The sequence below is a fragment of the Saccopteryx bilineata genome, chromosome 4 (assembly GCF_036850765.1).
Source record: "Saccopteryx bilineata isolate mSacBil1 chromosome 4, mSacBil1_pri_phased_curated, whole genome shotgun sequence".
Taxonomy (NCBI): domain Eukaryota; kingdom Metazoa; phylum Chordata; class Mammalia; order Chiroptera; family Emballonuridae; genus Saccopteryx; species Saccopteryx bilineata.
The window spans coordinates 94774822-94800506 of NC_089493.1; the positions used below are offsets into that span (position 1 = coordinate 94774822).

Genomic DNA, 25685 nt, shown 5'->3' on the forward strand with positions numbered 1-25685 from the left:
GTCTGGGACCCTGCTGACGTGGCAGCCCTCCGCCCTGGCCCCTAACTGCCCCCCGCCCCTATCCCCCGCCTGCCAGCTGCCAACAGGGCTCTGCCCTGTGTCTGCCACACCTGTCACTGCCTGTCCTTGTCCGGGGTAGGGGGGGCCATCAGCCCCTCCTCAGCTGCCCAGCAGAGCGAGCGGTTAGTGGGGAGGGGAGGGAACATGGAGCGGGGACCTGTGGTGGGGGCAGGGCTGGGGGCCAGGGCCCGAATCCGGGCACTGTTGGGCTGCCTGGTCAGGGTGCTGCTCTGGGTGGCCTCTGCTTTGCTGTACTTTGGAAGTGAACAGGCTGCCCGCCTTCTGGGCAGCCCCTGCTTACGGCGCCTGTACCATGCCTGGTTGGCAGCAGTGGTCATCTTTGGGCCCCTTCTGCAGTTCCATGTCAACCCTCGGACTATCTTCGCCAGCCACGGCAACTTCTTCAACATGTGAGTCCACTAGAGGCCATGGACACCGGCTCCCTGTACTCTGGGATCCTAGCTCCCTCCAGGCTTCTGTCCTCCTGCCAGTCCAAACACTAAAAATAGGCGAGGAGGTTGAAGAGAAGGTCAGAGGAGGGGGAGGGGGACAGCGTTGTGGGGGTACAGGGGAAGTCGGGAGAAGAGCTGAAGAGGAAATATGGACCCTAGAAGGCTAAATGGGCCTATAAGTGGATGGGGGTGGGAGGTGTAAAACACAGGAAATAGCCAGTGATGAATTGTAGGACCGGGGACAGAGCAGTGAAGCAAATACAGAGGGGAGTGAGGAGATGCAGTTGAGGGGTCTCAGTAGCCTCCCCTCTTCTCTGCCCACAGAAAGTTTGTGAATTCAGCATGGGGCTGGACATGCACCTTCCTGGGGGGCTTCGTGTTGCTGGTGGTGTTCCTGGCTACAAGGCGTGTGGCAATAACTGCCCGGCACCTGAGTCGGCTGGTAGTGGGGGCAGCCGTGTGGCGGGGGGCTGGCCGGGCCTTCCTGCTCATTGAGGACCTGACCGGCTCCTGTTTCGAGCCTCTGCCCCAGGGCCTGCTGCTTCATGAGCTGCCTGACCGCCGCAGCTGCCTGGCAGCTGGCCACCAGTGGCGGGGCTACACAGTCTCCTCTCACACCTTCCTGCTCACCTTCTGCTGCCTGCTCATGGCCGAAGAAGCAGCAGTGTTTGCCAAGTACCTGGCCCATGGGCTTCCGGCTGGCGCGCCCCTACGCCTCGTCTTCCTGCTCAACGTGCTGTTACTGGGCCTCTGGAACTTCTTACTGCTCTGTACAGTCATCTATTTCCACCAGTATACTCACAAGGTGGTGGGCGCCGCAGTGGGCACCTTTGCCTGGTACCTCACCTATGGCAGCTGGTATCATCAGCCCTGGTCTCCAGGGAGTCCTGGCCATGGGCTCTTCCCTCGACCCCACTCCAGCCGTAAGCATAACTGAAAAAAAAATAAAGGCACATCAGGCCTGGCTCTGGCCCCTCTCATCATTTGGTTGGGGGGGGGGGGGCTGGGCGGGTGGGAAGGGTAAAAAGAGGCCGATGGTCGCTGAGGTTCCTCAGTTATTCCTTGCTGTCATCAACCTTGAATATCCTTCCTTTTGCTTGATGGCTATTTCTCCTGATGTCTTTTCAGTCTCCTAGTCCTTGTAGACTCCTAGCTATCTGAGGCTCTAATGTTGAGGAATGGCCCTGCTGGGGCAGGTAACAATGCCCTTCAGTATGTGCAGCATTAACGCTGAGCAGGTGCTCCATCTCCAGCCTAGTTTATTTATTTTACTTCTTCTTCCGATGAACCTCACCTCTACTTTCCTCAGGGGCCTGCCTATCTAGGGACCCTTCCTACCCTGTCTTCTCCATAGGGGTTCATGTGTGCTTATTTATTTCACAGGTGTTTGTCTAACCAAGCATAGTTCCAGGCCATGTGAAAAAAGTCAAAGTTTTTGCTGCTTGGGGGCTTATGGATTACTGCGGCAGGCAGATGATAAACTCATAAATAACAATAGCAAACACTTGTATTGTGCTTACTCTGTGCCAGGCACCATTCTAAGTGTCTATAAATTATATTAACACATTTAGCCCTCACAGCAACAAAACTGTGAAGTAGGTTTGGTAGTGTTTCCATTGTACAGTTGCAAAAACTGAGGCACAGGGTAAGTAATTTGTTCACAGCTAGTAAATATCAGAGTCAGGATTATAAACCCAGGCACTATCGGTTCATTGTCTCTAAACCAGGGATCAGCAAATTACAGCCCTCCTGTGGCCAGTTTTTGTATGGCCTGATTGATAAGAATGGTTCTTACTTTTTTTTTTAATGGCTGAAGAAAAGTTAAAAGATTTCATGATATGTGAAAATTATATGAAATTCAAATTCCAGTGTCCATAAATAAATTTTATTGGAAACTAGCCAGACTAATTCATTTAGGTGTCGCTACTTACCTGCTACAATGGCAGAATTGAGTACTGTAGTTGCTACAGATACTATAAGATCCAGAACGCCTAAAATATTTACTTTCTGGCCTTTTAACAGAAAAGTGTGTCAATCCCTGGTCTCTCTGCCCACCTCCCCGCCGCCACCTCTCAGCGCTCGATGCCCCTCCTCCCCCGCTCCCCCTCCCCTCTTCTGTCAGCCTCTCACCTCCCTGCCCTCTCTCTCCGCCCACTCCGACTCCCTCTCCCTGTATCCTTCCCCCTTCCCTCTCTACTCTCGATGCCCCGCCTCCTCCTTCCTTCTCTACCTTCTCTCCACTCAGGCCCGCCCTGCTAAATTCAGATTCTCGACTCTCGGCTTCTCGAGGCCCATATTCCACCAACCCGGCCAGCGCCCGCCTCTGGACTTGCGCCCCCATCTCTCTTCCTCCTGACTCCCCACTGTCTCTCTTCCTCACCTGGACCTCGGACAGTGATAAGCCTTATCTAGTGCTCTTCCATTTTACCCCAGCTGTAGAGCAAACCTAGCCTCCTTCCTTAACCTTGCCAGCAAGGGCATCCTCTGGCCCATGCAGTGACGTTCAGACGCTGGCATCATCCCACAGTATCCTCACCTGACCAGACAGTGGCACAGTGGATAGAGCGTTGGTCTGGGATGCTGAGGACCCAGGTTCAAAGCCCTGAGGTTGCTGGCTTGAGCATGGGATCATAGACATGACCCCAAGGTCGCTGGCTTGAGCTCAAGGTCGTTGGCTTGAGCAAGGGGTCACTAGCTCAGCTGGAGGCCCCCTACCCTTGCCTCAAGGCACATATGAGAAAGCAATCAATGAACAACCAAGGTGTCTCAATGAAGAATTGATGCTTCTCATCTTTCTCCCTTCCTTTTTGTCCCTCTCTGTCTCTCACTTAAAAAAAACACACAAAACTATCCTCAAAAAATAAACATAGCAGAGATAAGTGCTATGAAGGTGCTAAAACAGGAAACTTTGTAAGAGAGAGACTTAGAGGAAGGTACTTTATAAAGGATGATGGAAAGAGTTCTATCTGAAGATGTGACATTTGAGCTGAGATTGAGTGACAACATGAGGCAGAGGAAGGGCATGTAGCCAGGACAAATGTCCTGATACGGGAATAAATGTGACACTAACGACAAATGAAAAGCCAGGTATACAAAGGAGGAGAATGCAATACAGTGAAGTTGATTGTCAACAGGTGCAAGGCTGTCCAGGCAAGCCTTTGGATTTCAGAAAAGCCCTTTGGATTTCATTCTGTGTCAACAGAAGGAAACTGGCAAAGAGTCTAGATTCTGCTGCTGTGTGTGAAGGGGTTTAGAGGAATGGAGTCCACAACAAGGGTCAAGAGAGAGCTGACCAGGGTCTGGGTTGGAATGATGCCAGCGTCTGAACGTCACTGCATGGGCCAGAGGATGCCCTTGCTGGCAAGGTTAAGGAAGGAGGCTAGGTTTGCTCTACAGCTGGGGTAAAATGGAAGAGCACTAGATAAGGCTTATCACTGTCCGAGGTCCAGGTGAGGAAGAGAGACAGTGGGGAGTCAGAAGGAAGAGAGATGGGGGCGCAAGTCCAGAGGCGGGCGCTGGCCGGGTTGGTAGAATATGGGCCTCGAGAAGCCGAGAGTCGAGAATCTGAATTTAGCAGGGCGGGCCTGAGTGGAAAGAAGGTAGAGAAGGAAGGAGGAGGCGGGGCATCGAGAGTAGAGAGGGAAGGGGGAAGGATACAGGGAGGGGGAGTCGGAGTGGGCGGAGAGAGAGGGCAGGGAGGTGAGAGGCTGACAGAAGAGGGGAGGGGGAGCGGGGGAGGAGGGGCATCGAGCGCTGAGAGGTGGCGGCGGGGAGGTGGGCAGAGAGACCAGTGGAAGCTCCTCTCCGGCTCTAGGGGGAGCCCCGCCGGAGCCGTCTTTCCCTGCACCCCCACTGCCACCTCGGCCCCTCTCTTTCTTCCGGCCTGTCCCCGCCTCCTCAGTGCCTCCACTCCACTCTCTACTCAGGAAGGCGGTGCAGGTTGCGCGCGCTGCTTTCGCTTTCCCTTCCCGGTGCCCAGTCCTCGTGCGGCGCTAGACCCCCGTCCCAACCATGGCCACACTCAGGGTCCAGCCTGAAGCCCAAGCCAAGGTGAGCGTTGCGGGTTCGAGGAAGGGCCCGTTAGGGAGGCGTGGCACCGAAAGGCTGAGGGCGTAGGTGGTCCGCCCCCCACGTCCCCCGACACTTGTTGGGGTCAGCCCTCCAGCCCAAGTGAGCCTCCATGCCGGGAGCATCTGAGCCCTGGGAAGACCGGCGGAGTTCGCCTGCCTGCGGAGGGCAGGCGGCCGGGTGAAGCGGGGTGAGGTGAAGCGGAGAGCTAGCGTGGAGGGGAAGTCCGCTGGCCCAGCGCCGGGCCCACACACAGGCGTATTTCGGGACCTGCCAAGCCACCTCATTTTTCCACGGGGAGGGTCCCAGGGTCCACTCCACAAGGCACTCCGTCCCAGCCCCAACCGCAGAATGCTCTTACACCTCTCCTTACACAGCCCAGGAGACCCGAGGGATCTGTTCTCACTTGAACCACTCGCACTTCGCCGCCAGGAATGTTCTCATCCCCAAAATCCAGCCCCACGGGGATCCACTCCACCCTTCCCCAGGCCGGGCCCTACACAACCTTAAGGGAACAGTACTCAAATGAACTGGCCATAACGCCAGGTATCTGAAGGGCTGCCTGTGTCCCACAGGTGGATGTGTTCCGTGAAGACCTGTGTACCAAGGTAAGATCTGCCCCATCAGCACCCCGTCCCTACTAAGTGCCCACTGCTAAGCCTTCCTTGCTGGGCAGCGTCAGCCCTGCTTCACTGCCTAGAAAGGGTATTTGATGCTGACCCCCATCTTCCCCCACCCACACCTCACTCACAGACAGAGAACCTGCTTGGGAGCTACTTCCCCAAGAAGATTTCTGAGTTGGATGCATTTTTAAAGGTACTGGGGTCTGGGCAGAGAGCTAGAGAGTAGGAGCCAAGTGGGAGAGTTTAGAGGCCATGAGAGTGAGGAGGTGAGAGGAATGAATGCTTTTGCCTCCAGCCATTCTCCTACCCTGTGCCAGGAGCCAGCTCTCAATGAAGCCAACCTGAGCAATCTGAAGGCCCCATTGGACATCCCAGTGCCTGATCCAGTCAAGGAGAAAGAGAAGGAGGAGCGAAAGAAACAGCAGGAGGCAAGCCAAGAAGAGCTGGGAGGAGGGACCCAACCGTGGGGATAATTAGCCGTAGACCTGATTTCCAAGAGCCCTTCTTTCCCTGCAGAAGGAAGACAAGGATGAAAAGAAGAAAGGAGAAGATGAAGACAAAGGTACCACTATGGTGGGAAAGGACTTGAGTCTCACTCCCCAGGAGCTCCTTCTGAAGGATTCCTCTTGCATTCAGTCACTCAGTCCCAGCCATGTGACTGATCTATTGCCCAAATTTTAGGTCCTCCCTGCGGCCCAGTGAACTGCAACGAGAAGATCGTGATCCTCCTGCAGCGCCTAAAGCCTGAGATCAAGGATGTCATTGAGCAGCTTAACCTAGTGAGTCCTCCCACTACACTTGCACCCCTAGGCTTTAGGTCAAACCCTTTGTTATCCTTGGTCCCTGCCATTTAGGGCGTGGCACCTGCCAGGTCTTAGCAGGAGAGGACACAGCAAGTGAAGCCAAAAGTTTAGGCCCTGGGGCTCAGGATGGATCTGGCATACCTCCATCCAAAGTGGGCAGGCAAAAAGGAACAGGAACTTGGGACCTGGGTTAGAGTATGTAGCTGTTGCTTCTTTTTTTTTATTTTACGAAAGGAAAAGTTATCTTTATTTTAATTTATTGATTTTAGAGGGAGAGGAAGGGAGTTAGAAACATTGATCTGTTCCTTATGTGCCCCGATTGCAATCTTTGTACATCAGGTCGATTCTCAAACCAACCGAGCTATCTGGCCAGGGCAGGACTGATGGATCTTTGATGCCATTTCCTCCTCCTAGGTCACCACCTGGTTGCAGCTACAGATACCTCGGATTGAAGATGGAAACAATTTTGGAGTGGCTGTCCAGGTTAGAGTGCTGCCTCACTCTTCCACTCTCCTTACCTCTCTAGTCCATGCTGTTTTCCACCTGACCCCTTGCATTCTTTCCCCAGGAGAAGGTGTTTGAGCTGATGACCAGCCTTCACACCAAGCTGGAAGGGTTCCACACTCAAATCTCCAAGTAAGTGTCTGCCCAACTGCACCTGCATGCACACTCTGCCTTTGGTTTGGACAGAGGCCTGGGCTCTCTCCTTTTCCCACTCCATGCCTTCCTATTTCCCACAGGTATTTCTCTGAGCGGGGCGATGCTGTGACCAAAGCAGCCAAGCAGCCCCATGTGGTAGGTCAGACCCAGGTTAGGGTACATGAGGGGAAGGACATGTTGGAAGTCAGCCCTGACCCAGGTCTCCTGCAGGGTGATTATCGGCAGCTGGTGCATGAGCTGGATGAGGCAGAGTACCGGGACATCCGACTGATGGTCATGGAGATCAGAAATGCTTATGTGAGGAGGAAAGGGTGGGACAGGGGTGGGCAGAAGCAGCTTTTCCATGCCACCCATCCCCTGCAACTTTGGGGTGAAGGGTGACAAAGTTTGGTCTTTCAACAAGGTTAGAAATGGGGCACAGAGCCATTGGGGCTTATGGCTGATCTTCACTCCTCCTGGGCACTGTAGGCTGTGTTATATGACATCATCCTGAAGAACTTTGAGAAGCTCAAGAAGCCCCGGGGAGAAACCAAGGGAATGATCTATTGAGAGCCTTCTCTTACATGATGGTGGGTCCAGCAAAGGCTTCCTGTCTTTGACAGGGAACTCCAGACTTTGTCCCCTCTTCTACCTTTTGAGGTTTCTCCTTCACCTTGCCTCTTAGGCACAATAAATATAGTCATAACGGTACCCATCAGCTCAAGTCTCTTTATTGGATCCTGACCCCTGACCCCTCTGGCCCTGGCTCAGGCATTTCCATTGGTAGGACCAACCCACTGGGTAATCTGGGTGTTGAGCTGCGGGTTGGTCCAGTCCTGCTGGATGTCATCAAGATGGCAGTCAAAGTCCACAAGGTGCTGGTGGGCCCGACTCTCCAGTAGTGCTCCCACCATTTGTCGTGACTCTTCCCAGTCCCTCCACATCACTCTGAAATAATAACCCTCATAGAGGTCAAACTCAGTAGGCAGTGGGGCCAGACACATAAAAGAAGTTAGAGAATGACCCTTGGGGCAGCACAAAAGACAGAGGCCAGGCCCTGTGGGTTTCCAAGAAGAGGTAGAGGGAGTGGGGGCACTCACAAGTTCTTGTCCTTGGGGACCCAGCAGAGACCATGGTTCTCCAGAACGATGACTGGGGGCACATGAGGCTGAGACACCAGTTTCTGATTATCCAACTGTTGGACAAGGAAGGGCAGGTGAGGGCTTTAAGGATCCCCCTTCCTACTTTTTTTCCACCCAGCCCCCCCAAACTCAAGTCTCACCATAATAAGTACTGCATCAGGGAAGAATTCCACAATCCGCCCAGCAATTTTCAAGGCTAGTGGCCCAGGGCTGTGTAGAGGGAAGATCAGAGTGAGGAGCTGACTGGAGACCCCGTCCATCTGAACTGTGCCTCCCAGTTCTCAGAGAGGGGTGCAGTGATTACCTTTCCCTGTAGCTAACCTGGGGGGTCGGGTCTGCTTGCAGCTTCATGCACAACTGCTTGATGCTTAAATGCTGTGGGAAACGTGCTCAGACACTGCTGATGAGAGTGGAAATCAAAGGTGGTCTTGAGGAAGAGGGTAATTTAGCATAACCACCCTAATTTAAACTGTATGCTATATATATGCTGACCCAGAAATTCCACTTCTAAAGAAGTTACTGTAATAATTGGGCAATATATAATATAAAAAAACTAGAAATCTCAATGTTCAATATAAGCATAAATAAATCATGGTATATCCTTAATTCATAATTACATAGCTTTAAGGTAGATCTTGGTGTAGAGATGAAAAGGTGTCAGATATTTATTAAATGAGGGGAAAACAAACTTCAAAACAGTATATATACTTTGATCCAGATACATGATTAATATTTTTTTCTACTTATAAAAAACAAATTAGTTGGGTTTTTCTTAGTTGCTAGTTGGGCTTCCTGTGTTCTTTCAGCAGTTGGGGGGGCACCTCTTAAAACAAGTTCTTACAGATGTGGCCATTTCTTACAGATTCCCAATTGTCCTTCCCACCCTCACCGCAGCTCCTGCAGAATGTCTATTTCCTCACTTCAGTACGCCAGACTCATGTCTGGTGTATAGCCCCTGTTCCTAAGCGTTTAAGGAAAGATGAAAAGAATGACCAAGAAGGGTTCTCTTAACCCTTCGCACCCCATAACCTTTAGTCTTCTGCCTCTGGCTACCCCACTCACCTCTGGTCATCGAGAGCTGCATTGGCATGATAGTACCCAGCCACTACCAGACCGGCCTGCGCGCCCCACACATCCACCTGCCATGGGAGAGGGGCCATCAGTAACTAACTCGAGCCGCCTGCCCTGTGGGTGTCTACTGCGACTTAGAGGCCTAGGATGGACTTGAGCTAAGGGTGGTAGGGGGTTTAGCGGTGATTGGTGGGCGTTCCGCTGTGGCACCTGGTTGAGGGCGACCTCCAGCATGACAGACAGGGCCAGGTGGCTGTGGAACAGTGGCACACAGTCGGTAAGGTACAGGCATTCTCCCGATTGCAGCGCAGGCGCCAACAACAACCCGTTGACCGCGGCGTGCGGGTACCGGGCGGCATGCAGGCACATCTTCACGTAGGCCCGGGCCGAGATCTCCACCTCCCCCATGGTGTGCCGTGCCCTGGCTCGCCTCCGTGAAGCTTCTTCCCGCTCCAGCGCCTTCCTGGGCCCTTCCTGTGCCACCTCAATTAGGTTCGGTAGTGACCCCGACTCAGCTCGGAGGCATCTCGGCTCCGGAACCTGACCCCAACCTGGCCCGGCACGTAGGCGGTCCCGATTGCATGTTGCAGCATCGAGCTCCGCCTCCACCCGCCCCAGAAGGCGGCCGCAGATTCGCGCCTGGCTCCGGGACCAAGAGCAGACTGCTCCAAGCCGGACTGCCTTCTAGAGTACTGCCCACATGGTGCTCTTTGATAGGCTTAAAAGTTCTACTTTGTCCTATCACCGGCCTCGTCCAAACCTTGCCCCACCTTTGTCTCCAGTGGACTGGAAAGAACCTACAACTGTAAAGGAAGAACTGCCTGCACGCTGATTGGCTAGGCTACCCAATTTCGGCTCACGATTGCAGGATGGCTCCTTCTGTTAACCTGTTCCGCCTACCCTCAAAGGTCCCGCAGAGACAGCAATGTGGAGCTCGCGCCTCGCTTTGATTGTCCCAGAGATTTTCGAACTTGGGCACGTGGTGGCGTACCTTGCTTCTACTATCGAATGAGTGGATTTGTACTCTAGATGCGCTCTTCCACATAATGCGTCTTACTACCTTTTCAACTACAGGTTATCTGGCCGTAGTTTCCTTGATGTACCATCTACAGAAATAAAGACAGCAATTGGCTGAAGGAGGGTAAAAAAAAAGAAAAAAATTTACAGGCTCATCCTTCCCATAATGCCCTGGGAGTGCTTTTTTCCCTCCTAGCCCTTGAAAAGGATTATAGCCATTCACCCATAATTCTTCCAGTGAAACTTCATTTTTTGTACAGGCTTGCTCTGAGCTGATGAAGTGATGGTTTTTCCTTTCTTCATTCCCTGAGCTCAGCCACAGAGCTTTCCCTTTGTCTGTCCAAAGCCTGATTCTACCTATAAGGCTCTTCTCAAATGCCACTTCTTCCAGGAAGCACTCATGACACCCTCCAGATGGAAATGTTCTTGTGAAAATCCCAAATATAGGTGATCGCCATGGCTGTCATGGCATGTAACAGTTTCCATCCTGTTCTTTAGGATGATTTCTTAAGAACTGGATGGACATTTAACGCATCATTGTCTTCATGGAACTCCCTCCCTTTCCCACCACCACATTCACATTTAGTATTTGGCCAAAGGAGGCACTCAGTAAATGTCTTTTTTTTTTTTTTTTAATTCAGTGAGAGGAGGGGAGGCAGACGGACTCCCGCATGCGCCCCCACCAGGATCCACCAGGCAAGCCCACTAGGGGGCAATGCTCTGCCGGTCTTGGGCATTGCCCCATTGCTCAGCAAGCGAGCTCCTCCCAGCGCCTGAGGTGGAGGCCATGGGCCCATCCTCAGCACAAGGGGACAACTTGCTCTAATAGAGCCGTGGCTGCAGGAAGGGGAGAGAGAAAGAGAGAAAGAGAAGCGAGAGGGGTAGAGTTGGAGAAGCAGATAGGTACTTCTCCTGTGTGCCCTGACCAGAATCAAATCCAGAACATCCACACACCAGCCCAACATTCTACCATTAAGCCAACCAGCCAGAGCCAGTAAGTGCTTTTTGAATGAATGACACACACCAGAGGAAATCCACACAGTATTTTGGTAATTTATTTCCCTTCTAGCCCTGGGCTCAGTACATAGATGGCTTCTCTTCACCCTTTGGGTTGACAATTTTCTCCAGGTTGTTGCTGATGATATGATAAAGCTCAGCCTAGAAGAAGGCCAGGGCAGTTGTCAGGTTCTTGGCCTTTCCTCTGCACCCCTCATCCAACTCCCTTAGGGCCTTACTCCACACTCACATAGAAGGCCCTCAGGTCCAGCACCATAGCCCTGAGCTCTCCATAGGCTGCCTCATCTCGCTCGTGTACCAGGGCCCGGTAATCCATCTGGGGATGTGGAAGGCAAAGCTGAGTCAGCCCCATGGGAGATTGGGACATTGTCAGTTTAGTTTCCCCATACAGGGAAAAGGTAACTTGAAGATGAGCCCTTATCAGCACTAAGAGATGGGATTCCCACAGAACCAAACAAAAATGGGGGTCAATGTTTTTGAAGCCCAAATCAATTTTCCTAGGTAATCCTTTTTGCTTAATATTCCCCACACTGGGAAAATTATAAACAAGACAAAGAGGACCTCTATCTACCTTTCCTAACTCCACCCCAGCCAGCCTCAGCTGAAAGGCTGGTGGACAATCAATCCACTTACCACATGGGTCTCCTTAGAGGCCTTGGCCACAGCATCCCCACGTTCTGAGAAGTACCTGCCAGAAACAAGGGGAATAACCACAGGAATGGACATTCAAAGACATGTATTCCCTCAGGCCCTTCCCAAAGCCCCCCATCATCCTGATGGTACTGCCCAGCTTTGGGAGTCTCAAAAATGTCCCCACAGCCCACTCCCACCCCCTGTGCTGGCCTTCCAGCTGCCCTCACTTGGAAATTGTTGTCTGGAAGGCTTCTACTTTGGTCTTGACTGCATTCACCCTCTCTAGCACTTTCTCCTGTGGTAACAAAAGAGATTGGGAAGCAAAGAAAACACTTCATCTCCTCTCTCCTTCACTCACCATCTCCATCCTCCTTCCAGTTATGTCTAGCTCCTCAATCACTCTTTATACCCTCACACCCCTTTTCTTACCTGGATTGCTACCCCAAAGTCATTTCCATCCTCAATCTTGGGGATCAGGTGCTGGATCCAGGTGATCACCTGTGTGAAGAAGTATCATGTAGAAATCATTCAACAAACTTACTGAGTTCTTCCTATTTTTACTTCCTAATAATGGCTATATTTAATTGAGCATTTATTATGTGCCAAGCACTATGCTATGTAGTATATATCTCATTTAATCTTTCAAGTTATATACTTTTATTATACCCACTTAACAGGTAAAAAAAAAAAAACTGAGTTACAGGCCCTGGCCGGTTGGCTCAGCGGTAGAGCGTCGGCCTGGCGTGCGGGGAACCCGGGTTCAATTCCCGGCCAGGGCACATAGGAGAAGCGCCCATTTGCTTCTCCACCCCCCTCTCCTTCCTTTCTGTCTCTCTCTTCCCCTCCCGCAGCCAAGGCTCCAGGCGTGCCGGGTGGATCCCGGTCAGGCGCATGCGGGAGTCTGTCTGACTGTCTCTCCCCGTTTCCAGCTTCAGAAAAATACAAAACAAAACAAAACAAAAAAAAAACTGAGTTATAGAACATCTAAGTGACTTACTTAAGGTAACCAGCTGGGTAAGTGATAGAGTCATTATTTAAACCCAGTCAGTCTTCCTCTAAGGCCCAAACTCTTAAATCAACTTACTGTATTATAACACCTGCACTGTGTACCTGGTATAGCAGTGGGTTTGGGGGTTATGGAGGTGGATATAGCACAGTCTCTGATTTCAGGGATACAGCTGTGGTATCAGAGTCTAGTGAACAAAAGGTATCTAAACCCACATCATAGAAGAAAGTTTTCTATTTCAGGAATAGGTTCTTAAATGAAAGACTTGCATTTCTTAAGGACACCAGGGCCTGGCCTGTCTTCCATGTTTCTAAGTTCCCAGGCTTACCAGAATACATTTTTCCTTGAGAGTCCAGACTTCTGGCTTAACCAGGGCAAGCAGGGCCAGGAGCTTCTCATTCCCAGGAAGAAAGCCACATTTAGGGACTGTGAAAAAAAGGAAAAAAAGAGGGGATTTAGGCCCCCTTTTCATCTATTAGTCTCTGTGCCATTTCCTTTTCCCTAGCCACCCCTTCCAATCTTACCTTCTTTCTTCTCCTGCTTATCTGTTTCCATCTAAAGTAGAAAGGGGGAAAGCAGCTTCAGAAAAGTCATGGAGGTTGGAGGGTGGGTTTACAGTAAGCCCTACACCTTGAGTGCCTCACCTCATCATCCTTGGGTGGGGGGTCTGGAATAGGGATGTCCAGTGAGGCTCGGAGAGAAGTAAGGTCAGCCACATTGAGGGAGTCTTCCTGCACAGAGCTTACTGTCAGGGGCTGTGTAACCTTCCCTCCATATATCCCACCTACCCTCTGCCTCTCAACCTAGGCTCAGGCCTCACACCATCCTAAAGTTCTCAGTCCACCACTCATAACTGTTCTCTGCATGCATGTTGAGCCCAGTTGTTAGCTAGAGAAGGTGGGTGGAGAGGACAGAGGCCATGGGATACAGCAAGAGGGGTCCACATTACTCACTTGCAAGAGCTGATTCAGGTGTATGATTTTCTGGGGCAAGAATCTGTAGAGGAATTCCTCAGCCTGTGGGTTACATTGGAAGGGTGGGGAAGATACTCAGTGAGATATCTGAGAAGTAGGACTAGAAGAGCCCTTGAAAATGACTGAATCCAAGACTTACAAATGAGGAAACAAACCGTGAAAAGTGAAGGCACTTGCCCAAGCTGGGAACTGGTAGTACCAAAGTAAGGACTGTGGTATTTCTGCTTTGGAACCACAGCATTTTCCTCCACACCAAATAAGGGATAGAAGTGGCAGAAGTGGGGAGAGTATAAAAAGGTGTCGAATTAAATGTAGAAATCAATAATTTGGTTATCTTGGGAGAAAGCTTGGTAAGGGAAGCAGGTCTAGGGTGGGTTTGGGGGTCACCCTGAGAGGTTGTGACCCTCATGCATTGGTCTAAGATTCTGGGTCAAATCGCTTCAATCCAGAAGACTTACCTCCTGGAAAAGATTTTGCCTGAAGACATCCACCTGCAGAGAGCAGTACCCGGATGTTAGTTAAGGGTCTCAATTGTCAACAGTAAAATCCCACCTCCAGCGGAATGCCTTCCAACTTGGCTCAGGTATTTCCCACCACAAGCCAGATTTCCATGCTAGGTGCAGAGACTGGCCAGAGGTCAGGAATCTGGAAATCCCTCGCAGAAGTGAAAGCACTAAAGAGAGGTTAGGGTAGTTCTCTGGCACGGCCTTCGTCCCCTGGACCACTCAGCTTGGCCTCCATCCAGGAGGGCTCCCTGGCCCCCTCCTAGCCTTCTGGTCCCCCGTTACCTGTTTGCGGGCTTCCCCGCTTAGGCGCACCCCACCAGGCTTGGCCATGCCGCTCCAGTTGCAAGATCTCGGGTCTCCCGGCTCGCCTCCTGGGCTTTCGCTTTCACTCCCCACATCCAGGCCCGCCCCCCTTAACCCCGCCCCCTTCCTTCTTTTCCCCCACCCCCTGGCAAGCAGCAAACCATAGGGAGCCCTTCAGCCATACTCTGCCAGTTGAAACTAGAAGAGTCGGCGCTGACTATGTTGCAGGGCCAGGGGCTGTCTGAGGGAGGGATTAGGGCGAGTAGCACCTCGGAGACTGCACGGAGGCAGTCCCTCCCGAGAAGGGGCGGGGCTTACAGGAAGTTAAGAGTTGGGGTGAGGTTGGAGAGTGGTGGAGTTCCTCCTAGAAAGCGCGACTGTGAGGAGAGGCTGGAGAGGGATCACAGCGTGGAGAGTAGTAGGAAGGAGAGCCTGGGGCCGAGATGGGCTAGCAGGCTCTGAAAGAGATTTGGTACGGGGCGATCCCAGGCTTCAAGACCGACTGGAGAAGGGGCAGGACTCGCTTGATCCAGGCACATGCTGGCCAAAGTCAAGTAGCCGGCAGAGTGGGACTTTCGCGGTGGGGACTGGAACAAGGTCTGTGGGTCAGGATAGAGAGGAAGGCTTTGAGGGAAATAAGTAGCCCGGCTCCTCTGGCTATCCGAAAAGGGGCGGACCATCCTGGAGGAAGGCGGAGTATAGTTCTAAAACCTGGTGAAAAGCAGAGTGGCTTTAAGAACCAGGGACCTTCTACCCTCTTCATTGGCTGGAACCACCCTTATTTGGCCACGCCCTACGATGTCCTGACCCCACCCCTGCTCTTTCCTCATCTTAAACCCCTCCCCTTCCTCTGAAACTGGGTGGCAGTCCCTCCCTTTATCCTAGTACTTCCTGTTCCCGACTAACCCTGTGTGGGCACTCGGGGCCAAAGAGTAGTGGCAGTGGTCTGAGTGACCCGAGGACGCTGCGGGCACTGGGTCGGGCCGTGAGGTCAGGCCAGGCGGGAGGGGCGGCCGGAGGGCTGCACGCAGCCCGTGCCGCGTCCCGGCGGGGCGCGGGGCTGGGACTGAGTGCTGTCTTGGGATGCCGGGGAAAGAGGAGGAGCGGGCCTTCCTGGCGGCCCGCGAGGAGCTGGTGAGCGCCCTAAGGAGGGATTCTGGGCAGGTTTTTTCCCTGGAGCAGCTCCGGCCGCTACTGGCCACCTCTCTGCCGCCAGCCGCCCGCTACCTGCAGCTGGACGCCGCACGCCTGGTCCGCTGCAATGCTCACGGGGAGGTGAGGCCTGGCTCCGCTGGGGAGAGGGACCGAGAACCTGAGCCCGGGGTGGGGCTCACAGCTGTCTGCTCTGTGACTCCTTTCAGCCCCGAAACTACCTCAGCACCCTCTCCACGGCTTTGAACATCCTGGAAAAATATGGACGCAACCTCCTCAGCCCTCAGAGACCCCGATACTGGCGCGGGGTCAAGTTTAATAACCCCGTCTTTCGAAGTACGGTGGATGCTGTGCAGGTGAAGCCCTTGGAGCCCCTTATGGGAGAAAGGAACTTGGCCTGGGCTGGGGGTTGGCTAGAAAGGGCTTCAGGCTGTGCAGATTGGGAAGGGAGCCTGCTGGGTGGTGACTGATTGTGAACGTGCGGCAGGGGGGACGGGATGTTCTGCGATTGTATGGCTACACAGAGGAGCAGCCGGATGGGTTGAGCTTCCCTGAAGGGCAAGAGGATCCCGATGAGCACCAAGTTGCTACTGTCACTTTGGAAGTACTGTTACTTCGGACTGAGCTCAGTCTGCTGTTACAGGTGAGGTGTCTCTGGTCCTGAGGACTTACACACTGAGGCTGGGAAGCTTAGCCTAATGCCAAAACCAGTCTAGGGATTCCCATGCGGCTAAAGCACGGGCATAGTCCCCACAGAAGCCTGAGAGCTCCCCTTACTGTTCCTCCTGTGAATGTTGGGGGACCAGGACTCGGAGGGAGAGCCTTGTTCTAGGGCTGTAGGTGGGAACTCTTTTTATCTTGTTTGCAGAATACTCACCCAAGACAACCAGCACTGGAGCAGCTACTGAAAGACAATGTTGAAGAGGATGCAAGGAAGGCAGGAATGGGGCTTTGGGAACCGGTGAACGAAGGGAACAGGAGTTGGGGGACTTCCCAAACCCTTGCCCATTCCCTGCCCTTTTTCTTCAGATGCTGCAGCTCTCAGAGTTTGCCCCCCTACTGAGAGAGATTGCTCCTGGCCCCCTCACCACACCCTGTGCCCCAGGTATTATTGGTCCTACGTTGGGAGGGGGTGGTTGGGAGACCATATTGATGGAAATTTGTGGCCCTTCTGTGTTATCTTGGTTATTTGCCTTTTTTTCTTTTCAGAGATTAAAATGGTTTCCTTGAGTCAAGATATGTTGAAAAGTATCTGTGACTAGTCCCCCTCCCCAGCACATTCATCTGTAACCTGGTCTTTTTCAGAAAGATGTTCTGTTCTTTCTTATTCTCCAGGCTCCACTCCTGGTCCCTGTTTCTTCTGTGGTTCTGCCCCAGGCACACTGCACTGCTCAACCTGTAAACAGGCCTTGTGCCCAACCTGTGATTGCCTGTTCCACGGGCACCCATCCCGTGCCCATCACCACCGTGAGACCTTGCCCTGGGCCTCCCAGGCTGCCCACTTGACCCCTAGGTGAGAGGCTTTCTCTTCTGGGAGGACTGAAATTGAAAGGACTTAAAATTATTTCAATATCTTCTCTGTACTACATTCTGTGCTAACCACTATTTTATAGAGGGTAGGCAGCTAGTTACTGCCCTCCAGGAGATCACAGACATACATATCAAGCAAGTACCAGTCACAAGATAAAGTAACATGGTGTGGATATACGTAATAGAAGGATGCAGCCTAATCTGAAGGATCAGCTCTATCAGGCACCTAGAATGGGTCAGGTCCTATTTAGGGATGTCTACCAGCAAGATGTAAACTTTTTTTTTTTTTTACAGAGACAGAGTCAGAGAGAGGGACAGATGGGGACAGACAGACAGGAACGGAGAAAGATGAGAAGCATCAATCGTCAGTTTTTTTTGCAACACCTTAGTTGTTCATTGATTGCTTTCTCATATGTGCCTTGACCGTGGGCCTTCAGCAGACCGAGTGACCCCTTGCTCGAGCCAGCGACCTTGGGTCCAAGCTGGTGAGCTTTGCTCAAGCCAGATGAGCCTGTGCTCAAGCTGGCGACCTCGGAGTCTCGAACCTGGGTCCTCTGCATCCCAGTTCAACACTCTATCTACTGCGCCACCGCCTGGTCAGGCAAGATGTAAACTTTTAAGCTGTCATATAAGTGTTGAACAAGCTGTGGGTAGGGGAGTATTCCAGACAGAGAGAAGAAAACATGCAAAGGCAACAGCCATGTGTCATCATGCAGGGAATGAGGGACGTCCAGGGTGATGGACCCAGGCTCCAAGGCCCATCTCAGCAGGTCATGTCTGCTTTTCTATTACAGCTTACCTGCTTCAGCTACACCACGCCCCCAGGTAACCTCCCTGCCGGCCCTTGGAGACAGTTGTCTTTCGCCCCCTGATCCTGCGAGTGCCCGTCTGCCCTGGCAGTGTGCTGCCTGTGCCATGCTAAATGAATCTTGGGCAGTGCTCTGTGTGGCCTGTGATCGGCCCAGGGGCTGTAAGGGGTTAGGGCTGGAGATTGAAGGTCCCCAAGGAGCTGGGAGCCTAGAACCTGAACTTGCACGGGGTCACTGGGCCTGCCAGAGCTGCACCTTTGAGAACGAGACAGCGGCTGTGCTATGTGCCATATGTGAACGACCTCGGCTGGCTCAGCCTCCTAGCTTGGTGGTGGATTCTCAGGATGCAGGTATTTGCCTGCAAACCCTTCAGGTAACCTGTTCCTGACCTTCTCAGCTCTTTGTTTGCACCTGTTACTGTAAGCTATTTTCTACCTCCTCATCCCCTGTTTTCCTTCAGTTTCCCCATGTCTTCCAACCAGCTCCCTATATTTCCATCTTGAGCCTAAGCCAACCTTCAGGGGGATAATTCTTTTTGCCTTCCCAGCAGGGAGATACTTTGCGCTCCTCTGCCCATACTCCAGTCTGGTACTGTATTCACTGTACCTTCTGCAACTCGGGCCCTGGTTGGGTGTGTGCTATGTGCAACCGGACCAGCAGCCCCATCCCAGTAAAACAAGCCTCCCAGCCCAATGCCAGCTCTTTGGAAAAGCAGCGTCTCGAGCCAGGGCCTCCACGACGCCTCAGTGCCCCCTTTCCCAGTTCCTGTGGGGACCCTGAAAAGCAGCGCCAAGACAAGATGCGGGAAGAAGGTCTTCAGCTAGTGATCAAGATCCGGGTGAGGGTTTGGACCTGGATGAGGTAGGGCTGAGCTGGTGGGGAAAGGGAGAGGCTGCAATAAAATAATATGAATTCTTATAAATCTGGTCATTGTTAGCCACAGCTACCTGCTACTGAATACTTTCCACATGACAGGTGTCATGCTTTGCCCTGCTCATGTGATCATAGTCTGAGCTCAACCACTGTCAGCATTTCGGTTCATGTTGAGGTTGGATGGAGCCTACCCTTCCTAATCGGTCCTCTGCGTGTGTGGGACTATGCCTTAGGAAGGGGAAGCTGCAGGCACCAGTCCGGAGGAGGTCTTCTCAGCTCTACAGTACTCCGGCACTGAAGTGCCTTTGCAGTGGTTGCGCTCAGAGCTGCCCTATGTGCTGGAAATGGTGGCGGAGCTGGCTGGACAACAGGACTCGGGGCTGGGTGCCTTTTCCTGTCAGGAGGCCCAGAAAGCCTGGCTAGACCGTCATGGCAATCTTGATGAAGCTGTGGAAGAGTGTGTGAGGGCCCGGCGGCAGAAGGTACTAGCTGTGCTAGAGGTGGGACAGGGTTAAGAATTGTTGGTCACAGAGCCTCTCATATTCTCTCCTTCGCTTGCTTTTTCCCTCTCTATTCCTTCTCTCCACTCCCAACTTTCAGGTGCAGGAGCTCCGATCCCTGGGCTTTGGGCCTGAGGAGGGGTCTCTTCAAGCACTGTTCCAACATGGAGGTGATGTGTCACGGGCCCTGACTGAGTTACAGCGCCAGCGCCTCGAGCCCTTCCATCAGCGCCTGTGGGACAGTGGCCCAGAGCCCACGCCTTCATGGGACAGTCCAGATAAGCAGGTGCTGGAAGGAGGTGTAGTCACATAGAGGGACAGAGGGAAGTCTGAAGGGTGGGAGCCTTAGGTCTGACAGCCATTTCTTCCCTTTCCACCTGAATCCTATTGCAGAGCCTGGTCAGGCGCCTTTTGGCAGTCTATGCACTCCCCAGCTGGGGCCGGGCGGAGCTAGCGCTGTCACTGCTGCAGGAGACACCCAGGAACTATGAATTGGGGGATGTGGTAGAAGCTGTGAGGCAGAGCCAGGACCGAGCTTTTCTGCGCCGCTTGCTCGCCCAGGAGTGTGCTGTGTGTGGTTGGGCCCTGCCCCGCAACCGGGTAAGCTTCTCCCACTGAACCTGGCCTTAGAATGACTATTTCCTTTAGACCCCCCCCACTCCACTCCAGCCCACCTCTGTCCTGTCTTTTGCTCTACAGTTGCTCTGAGAGCTTCTGGGAAGAGGAGGGTAAAAATAGCCTTTTTCCCACAACCCCCATTTCTTAATGTTCTATTATGGAAATTTTTAAACATACAATGGTAGAGAAAACTGTGTAGCAAATTCCCTCCTCCACCCTCTACTATGTACTCATCACCAGGCATCACTAATTATAGGTGGATGGCCAATCTTTATTTCACCTCCACACACACAATTATTTTGAAGCAAATCTAAGGTATCACGTGGTTTATCTGCTAATATTTCAGTATGTTTTTTTTTTTTAAGTGACAGGAGGGGAGATAGACAGACTCCTGCAAGTACCCCAACCAGGAACTACCCAGGACCCAGCCAGCAACCCTGTCTGGGCCCGTGCTCACAACCGAGCTAATTTTAGCACATGAGGCTGACGGGCTGGGGCCACCTGTGCTATCCTCAGCACCTCGCCATGCTTGACCCACTGGCTATGGGAGGGAAAGAGGGAGAGAAGGAGCAAAGGGAGGAGGAGAGAAGCAGATGGTCTCTTCTCTTGTATACCCTGACTGGGGATCGAACCCGGGATGTCCATATGCAGGGCTGACACTCTCCGCTGAGCTACTGGCCATGGCCTCAGTGTGTATTTCTAAAAGATAAAACTCTTGGAAAACATAGCCATACATGTCACAACCAAAAAGTTAACAGTAATTTTTTAATGTCATCATCAAATCTGAATTTGGTAAGAACAGGCCCCTCTTATCTCCTGAGCCCCCACTTATTCTAGGTCAAAATGGCAGTTCTTTGGCCAAATACAGTTCAATTTAGTTAGGCTAGCCTTTTAAGATTTTATTTATTGATTTTATAGAGAGAGGAGGGTGGAGGGATGAGAAGTAGTTTCTTCACTCTAGCTGTTCATTGGTTGCTTCTCATATATTCCTTGACCTGGCAAGCCCAGGGTTTTGAACCAGCGACCTCACCAATCCAGGTTGGTGCTCTATCCACTGCACCACCACAGGCCAAGCATGTTTTGTTTTTATTTTTTTAAATAATTGTAAGTATACATATACTGCTCACAAAAATTTTATCACTTTATATGAAGTGATAAAATATCTCCTAATTTTTGTGAGCAGTATATTTGTATATACATATAAAATAATTGTAGATTCACAGGAAGTTGTAAAAACAGTAAAGTCCAATGTGTAATTCACCCACCTTCCCCCCATGGTGACTTCTTGTATAATTATAGTTCAATATGAAGACCAAGAAGTAGACATGGATACAATGTTAGCTAGACTACAAGCCTAGTGTGTTTTTTACATGAGTGTGTATCTGTGTGTTTCTATGCTGTTTTATTCCATGAGGAGATTCATGTAACCGCCACCACAATCAAGATACTTACTCTTGCATCACCACAAAGTAACTTCCTCATGCTACTCGTTTATATCTTTATATATACAACTTTTTCCCTTTCTCCTGTCAACTAGTCTATTCTCTATCTCTTTGTCATTTCAAGATTGTGTGTTTGCTTTTATTTATTTATTTAAAAAAAAATTTTTTTTGAGAGACAGAGAGAGGGACAGATAGGGACAAGCAGACCGGAAGGGAGAGAGATGAGAAGCATCAATTCTTTGTTACAGCACCTTAGTTGTTCATTGATTGCTTTCTTATATGTGCCTTGACCGGGGGTGGGGGGCCAACAGGAGAGCCAGTGACCCCTTGCTCAAGCCAGCGACCTTGGGCTTCAAGCCAGTGACCTTTGGGCTCAAGCTAGTGACCATCGGGTTATATCTATGATCCCATGCTCAAGCTGGTGACCTCGGGGTTTCGAACCTGGTCCTCTGGGTCCCAGTCCAACGCTATATCCACTGCACCACCGCTTGGTCAGGCTATGTGTTTGCTTTTAATTGAATGTGAATATCTATAGAAGGCTTTCTTCCATTTATATCTTACTATTATCGTATCTGTTTTCTCCACCTGATGATCTTCATGCATTAGGTTGCTTACCTGGCACTTGTTGGCATTAGAGGTTGCTGCTCCTACCCACTTGTTAATTAATGATTCCTCAGTGAACATCTGGCAATTGCCCCTTCCCCAGCTGGCAGCTGTGGCTATGACCCCTTCTCTCCCTGCTCGCCCTCTAGATGCAGGCCCTGACTTCCTGTGAGTGCACCATCTGTCCCGACTGCTTCCGCCAGCACTTCACCATCGCCTTGAAGGAGAAGCACATCACTGACATGGTGTGCCCCGCCTGTGGCCGCCCCGACCTCACCGATGACACACAGTTGCTCAGCTACTTCTCCACTCTTGACATCCAGGTACTGCAGTCTCTGGCACTCGGGTGCCCTGGGCTTTGAACAGGAACCCTGCCCACCCACCACTTCCACATTATGTCTCCAGCTTCGAGAGAGCCTAGAGCCAGATGCCTATGCCCTGTTCCATAAGAAGCTCACTGAGGGTGTGCTCATGCGGGACCCCAAGTTCTTGTGGTGTGCCCAAGTAAGTGGCTCGCCCAGAGAAGCTGACTGGAGGGGAAGGGCATGGTCCCAGGTCAGGCCTTAGATAGCTTTATGCTCTTGCATCCACAGTGCTCCTTTGGCTTCATATACGAGCGTGAGCAGCTAGAGGCAACATGTCCCCAATGTCACCAGACCTTCTGTGTGCGCTGTAAGCGCCAGGTGAGGCACATCCATCCTTCCAGAAATACATGCTGAACTCCTGACAGGTACTCTGTTGGACTTGGGTATGCTGGGGAATAGAACAGACACGAGCTCTGGGCCCAAAGTGCTTACAGACTATTCGGAGAGAGAGGGAGGGAGGGAGGGAGGGAGATGGAGGAGAGAGGAAAGGAAGGCTGAGAGGGGAAGAAGAAGGAAAGGGGAGGACAGGTAAAGGGAGGGAGAGAGGGAAGGAGGAAAAGAAAAGAAGTAAGGGAGGGCTTGACCATGTGATGGCCCAGTAGATAGAGCATTGACCTGGGACACTGAGGTCCCAGGTTTGAAACCCCAAAGTCACCGGCTTGCGTGCGGGCTCATCTGGCTTCAGCATCATCTGGCTTCAGCATAGGCTCATGTGCTGGTGAATATATGGCAGTGTGAGGGAATGAAAGCACCAAGGCAGGCCCCTCAATTTGGAATTAGAGCAAATGGTGGATGGCAATGCTATAAACTAAGCCAGGGACCACTACATATGAGTGGAGGGGCCAGCAAGGAGGGCCGAGGATGGAGCTTTCATGTAACTCTTGCTTTCCTTCTGGCAGTGGGAGGAGCAGCACCGGGGCCGGAGCTGTGAGGATTTCCAGAACTGGAAACGCACCAATGACCCAGAATACCAGGCCCAGGGTCTGGCAATGTACCTTCAGGAAAATGGCATTGGTAAGGCTTACCCACTAGGCCTAATTGCCAAATAATCTTTTGTTGCCATCGGCTCTTTTCCTGAGGGCTTCAAGGAGCAGTGGCAGCCCTAGCCCTGACCTGCTGTCCCTGCAGACTGCCCCAAGTGCAAATTCTCATATGCGCTGGCCCGAGGAGGCTGCATGCACTTTCACTGCACCCAGTGCCGCCACCAGTTCTGCAGTGGATGCTACAATGCTTTTTACGCCAAGAATGTGAGCCCAGGAAATGGGGATGGAGGGGATAGAGGGGCAGGGGGCTGACATTGGGTGTGAGGGGCAGAAGCTACTGAGGAGCCGTCCAGGGGAAAAGAATCAGAGGCTGGGTGGGGTGTAAATTACCTCTCTCTGTCCCCCTTTCCCTCTGCTTGCTCCAGACCCTCCAGTGTCTCCTCTCCCCCACCCTTACACCCCTCACGCAGGGGTTCCTGAGAGGCCAGGACCCCAACAGTCCAACTTCCCCTCTCCCATCTGGGTTTCCGCCAGAAATGTACAGACCCTAACTGCAGGGTGAAAAAGTCCCTGCACGGACACCATCCCCGAGACTGCCTCTTCTACCTGCGGGATTGGCCTGCTCCCCGGCTCCAGAAGCTGCTACAGGTGAGGGCGGCCGACCTGGCTGGGTTGGTAGTTGCCCAGGAAAGGGGGCCGGGCCCAAGGTAGCAAGAAGGAAAGAGCTCAATCCTGGGAAATCCAGTGGGCTGGCATCAAGGAGAATCTAACACCCACCCCTCTACCCCTTCTCAGGACAATAACATCATGTTCAACACAGAGCCCCCAGCAGGGGCCCGAGCAGTTCCTGGAGGTGAGTGCTGGATAAGCCTTGGAGAAGGCGGAGAGGTGGCTGGGTGCCCACTGTGCAGTGGGTAAAGGGGCGGCTTGGGTCTGGGGTCAAACCTGAGCTGAAGACTCATCCTGTGTTGACTTGGGTGCCAGTTGGTGAGTTGATTTCCCTGAACCTTGTTTCTTCCTCTGTAAAATAGGGGTAATATTCACCTTGCAGTTCAGCTATTTTACAGGAGGCCAGGTGAAAGCATCTGGCACCCTGATACTTTCTTCTCCCATTCCCAAAGGATAATGATTCATTAGTTTAATGAGTATTTAGTGAAACTTGCCAGTTGCACTGTCTTAGGTTCCAGACAGGGGTCGTCAAACTTTTTATAAAAACCGCCCACTTTTGCAGTGCTGGTCAACCTGGTCCCTACCGCCCACTAGTGGGCGGTTCAGCTTTCATGGTGGGCCAATCGCAGCGCTGTTTGGTTGCGGGTAGGGGCCTGGTTGTCCAGCACTGCAAAAGTGGGCGGTTTTTATAAAAAGTTTGAAGACCCAAAGGCTAAGTCACAGAAGTGCTATCTCTGGGAGTATGTGATTATGGGGCTACAGCCAGCCTGGATGAAGCAGGGATAGCAGGGTCCCTGCTTCTGTATCAGAGCTAGTCTACCACTACAGCATCTCGAAGTACCTCTCCCCGACCTCCCTCCACCCCCACTATTAGAGCAGGGGCCTAATAGTCCCCCAGCCCCTCCCTGAAGCTGCCTCCCTTGCTTCCATTCCAGTTCTGTTAGGGCATGGTTTTCAGTGGCCTCTTCCCAGCAAAGACCCTTACCCATAGGTGGCTTTCCTGCCCTTACACATAGGTGGCTGCCGAGTGATGGAGCAGAAGGAGGTTCCTGATGGACTCCGGGACGAAGCTTGTGGCAAGGAGACTCCAGCTGGCTATGCAGGCCTCTGCCAGTAAGTGCCAGGCAGAAAAGCATGATGTTTGTGAGAAGGACAGGAGCCCTGAGGGTGTGCCCAGGCAGGAAAGTGGATCTCTGGGCAAGGGCCTGGATAGGTAGTAGCAAGCAATGTGCACAGTTTGGCATGTCTACACAGCCGAGGGTTGTCAGTCTTTTTTGTCCAAGTATGCCAGTGTCCAGCAAGGTGCTTGGTGAACTCAATTTATATTAGCTGAACAGAAGAACAAATATCCTACCCTTTCATCTCCCCAGGGCACACTACAAAGAGTATCTTGTAAGCCTCATCAATGCCCACTCACTGGACCCAGCCACTCTGTATGAGGTGGAGGAGCTGGAGACGGCTGCAGAGCGCTACCTGCATGTGCGTCCGCAGCCACTGGCTGGGGAGGATGCTGCTGCCTACCACACCCGCTTGTTACAGGTGAAGCTTCCCCCCAGCCTCACCTCTGACCCTATGCTCTGGAAGTTCCCTGTCCAGCCTGTCTGAGCTTCAGGCTTCCAGGATCATCACCTCTTTATCTCTCTGCAGAAGCTGATGGAAGAGGTACCCCTGGGACAGAGTATCTCCCGCAGGAGGAAATAGCCGAGGGCAAGGGTCCTGATAAGGATCCCATGGCCCTACTCCCTCAGGAACAGCTCCAGCACCAATAAAGAGGCATCTCCTTGCCCAGGCTTCTTGGTGGTCCTTCCTGGCCCCGTCATCTGGGGG

At 52.2% G+C, this 25685-nt stretch overlaps 5 protein-coding genes across 7 annotated transcripts; 3 read left to right on the plus strand and 2 right to left on the minus strand.

The window, feature by feature from the left end:
* Positions 1 to 176: 176 nt before the first annotated feature.
* On the plus strand, positions 177 to 1476 carry FITM1 (fat storage inducing transmembrane protein 1). The gene is made up of 2 exons (XM_066277527.1): positions 177 to 470; positions 837 to 1476. Exons 1-2 carry the CDS (start codon positions 205 to 207, stop codon positions 1447 to 1449), a joined length of 879 nt encoding a protein of 292 aa, XP_066133624.1. The 5' UTR covers positions 177 to 204; the 3' UTR covers positions 1450 to 1476.
* Positions 1477 to 4248: 2772 nt separating this feature from the next.
* PSME1 (proteasome activator subunit 1) lies at positions 4249 to 7356 on the plus strand. The gene is made up of 11 exons (XM_066277528.1): positions 4249 to 4562; positions 5156 to 5188; positions 5334 to 5396; positions 5521 to 5631; positions 5720 to 5765; positions 5885 to 5982; positions 6421 to 6489; positions 6575 to 6642; positions 6747 to 6801; positions 6877 to 6963; positions 7135 to 7356. Exons 1-11 carry the CDS (start codon positions 4524 to 4526, stop codon positions 7213 to 7215), a joined length of 750 nt encoding a protein of 249 aa, XP_066133625.1. The 5' UTR covers positions 4249 to 4523; the 3' UTR covers positions 7216 to 7356.
* Positions 7357 to 7360: 4 nt separating this feature from the next.
* Positions 7361 to 9488, minus strand: EMC9 (ER membrane protein complex subunit 9). The gene is made up of 5 exons (XM_066277530.1): positions 9069 to 9488; positions 8850 to 8926; positions 7928 to 7997; positions 7746 to 7840; positions 7361 to 7593 (listed from the first exon to the last, which is right to left on the minus strand). Exons 1-5 carry the CDS (start codon positions 9264 to 9266, stop codon positions 7413 to 7415), a joined length of 621 nt encoding a protein of 206 aa, XP_066133627.1. The 5' UTR covers positions 9267 to 9488; the 3' UTR covers positions 7361 to 7412.
* A 1420-nt stretch (positions 9489 to 10908) lies between these two features.
* Positions 10909 to 14418, minus strand: PSME2 (proteasome activator subunit 2). Its single transcript, XM_066275076.1, has 11 exons — positions 14294 to 14418; positions 13964 to 13996; positions 13485 to 13547; positions 13176 to 13262; positions 13056 to 13086; positions 12860 to 12957; positions 11955 to 12023; positions 11753 to 11820; positions 11526 to 11580; positions 11122 to 11208; positions 10909 to 11033 (listed from the first exon to the last, which is right to left on the minus strand). The coding sequence occupies exons 1-11, from the start codon at positions 14339 to 14341 to the stop codon at positions 10953 to 10955; spliced, it is 720 nt and encodes a 239-aa protein (XP_066131173.1). The 5' UTR covers positions 14342 to 14418; the 3' UTR covers positions 10909 to 10952.
* Positions 14419 to 14919: 501 nt separating this feature from the next.
* On the plus strand, positions 14920 to 25642 carry RNF31 (ring finger protein 31). Of its 3 annotated transcripts, none has more exons than XM_066277532.1 (21): positions 14920 to 15589; positions 15676 to 15822; positions 15954 to 16109; positions 16335 to 16403; positions 16496 to 16571; positions 16802 to 16979; positions 17791 to 18178; positions 18356 to 18643; positions 18912 to 19160; positions 19279 to 19464; positions 19572 to 19778; positions 21991 to 22164; positions 22247 to 22345; positions 22435 to 22524; positions 23106 to 23220; positions 23335 to 23453; positions 23724 to 23837; positions 23985 to 24042; positions 24875 to 24971; positions 25229 to 25397; positions 25506 to 25642. In XM_066277532.1, the coding sequence occupies exons 1-21, from the start codon at positions 15398 to 15400 to the stop codon at positions 25557 to 25559; spliced, it is 3225 nt and encodes a 1074-aa protein (XP_066133629.1). In that variant the 5' UTR covers positions 14920 to 15397; the 3' UTR covers positions 25560 to 25642. The 3 variants fall into 3 exon arrangements, with proteins under 3 accessions (XP_066133629.1, XP_066133630.1, XP_066133628.1); XM_066277533.1 differs by having other exon boundaries at positions 14920 to 15448; positions 18353 to 18643; XM_066277531.1 differs by having other exon boundaries at positions 14921 to 15589; positions 18353 to 18643.
* The last annotated feature ends 43 nt before the right edge of the window (positions 25643 to 25685 follow it).

Bases quoted from the DNA above. Each gene is read 5' to 3' on its own strand.
- FITM1 (XM_066277527.1), top strand. From the start codon at position 205: ATGGAGCGGGGACCTGTGGTGGGGGCAGGGCTGGGGGCCAGGGCCCGA. The intron at 471-836 runs GTGAGTCCACTA...CTCTGCCCACAG, and splicing joins CACGGCAACTTCTTCAACAT to AAAGTTTGTGAATTCAGCAT.
- EMC9 (XM_066277530.1), bottom strand. From the start codon at position 9,266: ATGGGGGAGGTGGAGATCTCGGCCCGGGCCTACGTGAAGATGTGCCTG. The intron at 8,927-9,068 runs GTGCCACAGCGG...CTCCCATGGCAG, and splicing joins TGGAGGTCGCCCTCAACCAG to GTGGATGTGTGGGGCGCGCA. The intron at 7,594-7,745 runs GTGAGTGCCCCC...TTATTATTTCAG, and splicing joins GTCCCCAAGGACAAGAACTT to AGTGATGTGGAGGGACTGGG.
- PSME2 (XM_066275076.1), bottom strand. From the start codon at position 14,341: ATGGCCAAGCCTGGTGGGGTGCGCCTAAGCGGGGAAGCCCGCAAACAG. The intron at 13,997-14,293 runs GTAACGGGGGAC...TGCTCTCTGCAG, and splicing joins GCGGGGAAGCCCGCAAACAG to GTGGATGTCTTCAGGCAAAA. The intron at 13,263-13,484 runs GTGAGTAATGTG...AGCTCTGTGCAG, and splicing joins ACCTGAATCAGCTCTTGCAA to GAAGACTCCCTCAATGTGGC.
- PSME1 (XM_066277528.1), top strand. From the start codon at position 4,524: ATGGCCACACTCAGGGTCCAGCCTGAAGCCCAAGCCAAG. The intron at 4,563-5,155 runs GTGAGCGTTGCG...TGTGTCCCACAG, and splicing joins AGCCTGAAGCCCAAGCCAAG to GTGGATGTGTTCCGTGAAGA. The intron at 5,632-5,719 runs GCAAGCCAAGAA...CTTTCCCTGCAG, and splicing joins AGCGAAAGAAACAGCAGGAG to AAGGAAGACAAGGATGAAAA.
- RNF31 (XM_066277531.1), top strand. From the start codon at position 15,398: ATGCCGGGGAAAGAGGAGGAGCGGGCCTTCCTGGCGGCCCGCGAGGAG. The intron at 16,980-17,790 runs GTGAGAGGCTTT...TTTCTATTACAG, and splicing joins GCTGCCCACTTGACCCCTAG to CTTACCTGCTTCAGCTACAC. The intron at 19,465-19,571 runs GTGCTGGAAGGA...ATCCTATTGCAG, and splicing joins GGGACAGTCCAGATAAGCAG to AGCCTGGTCAGGCGCCTTTT.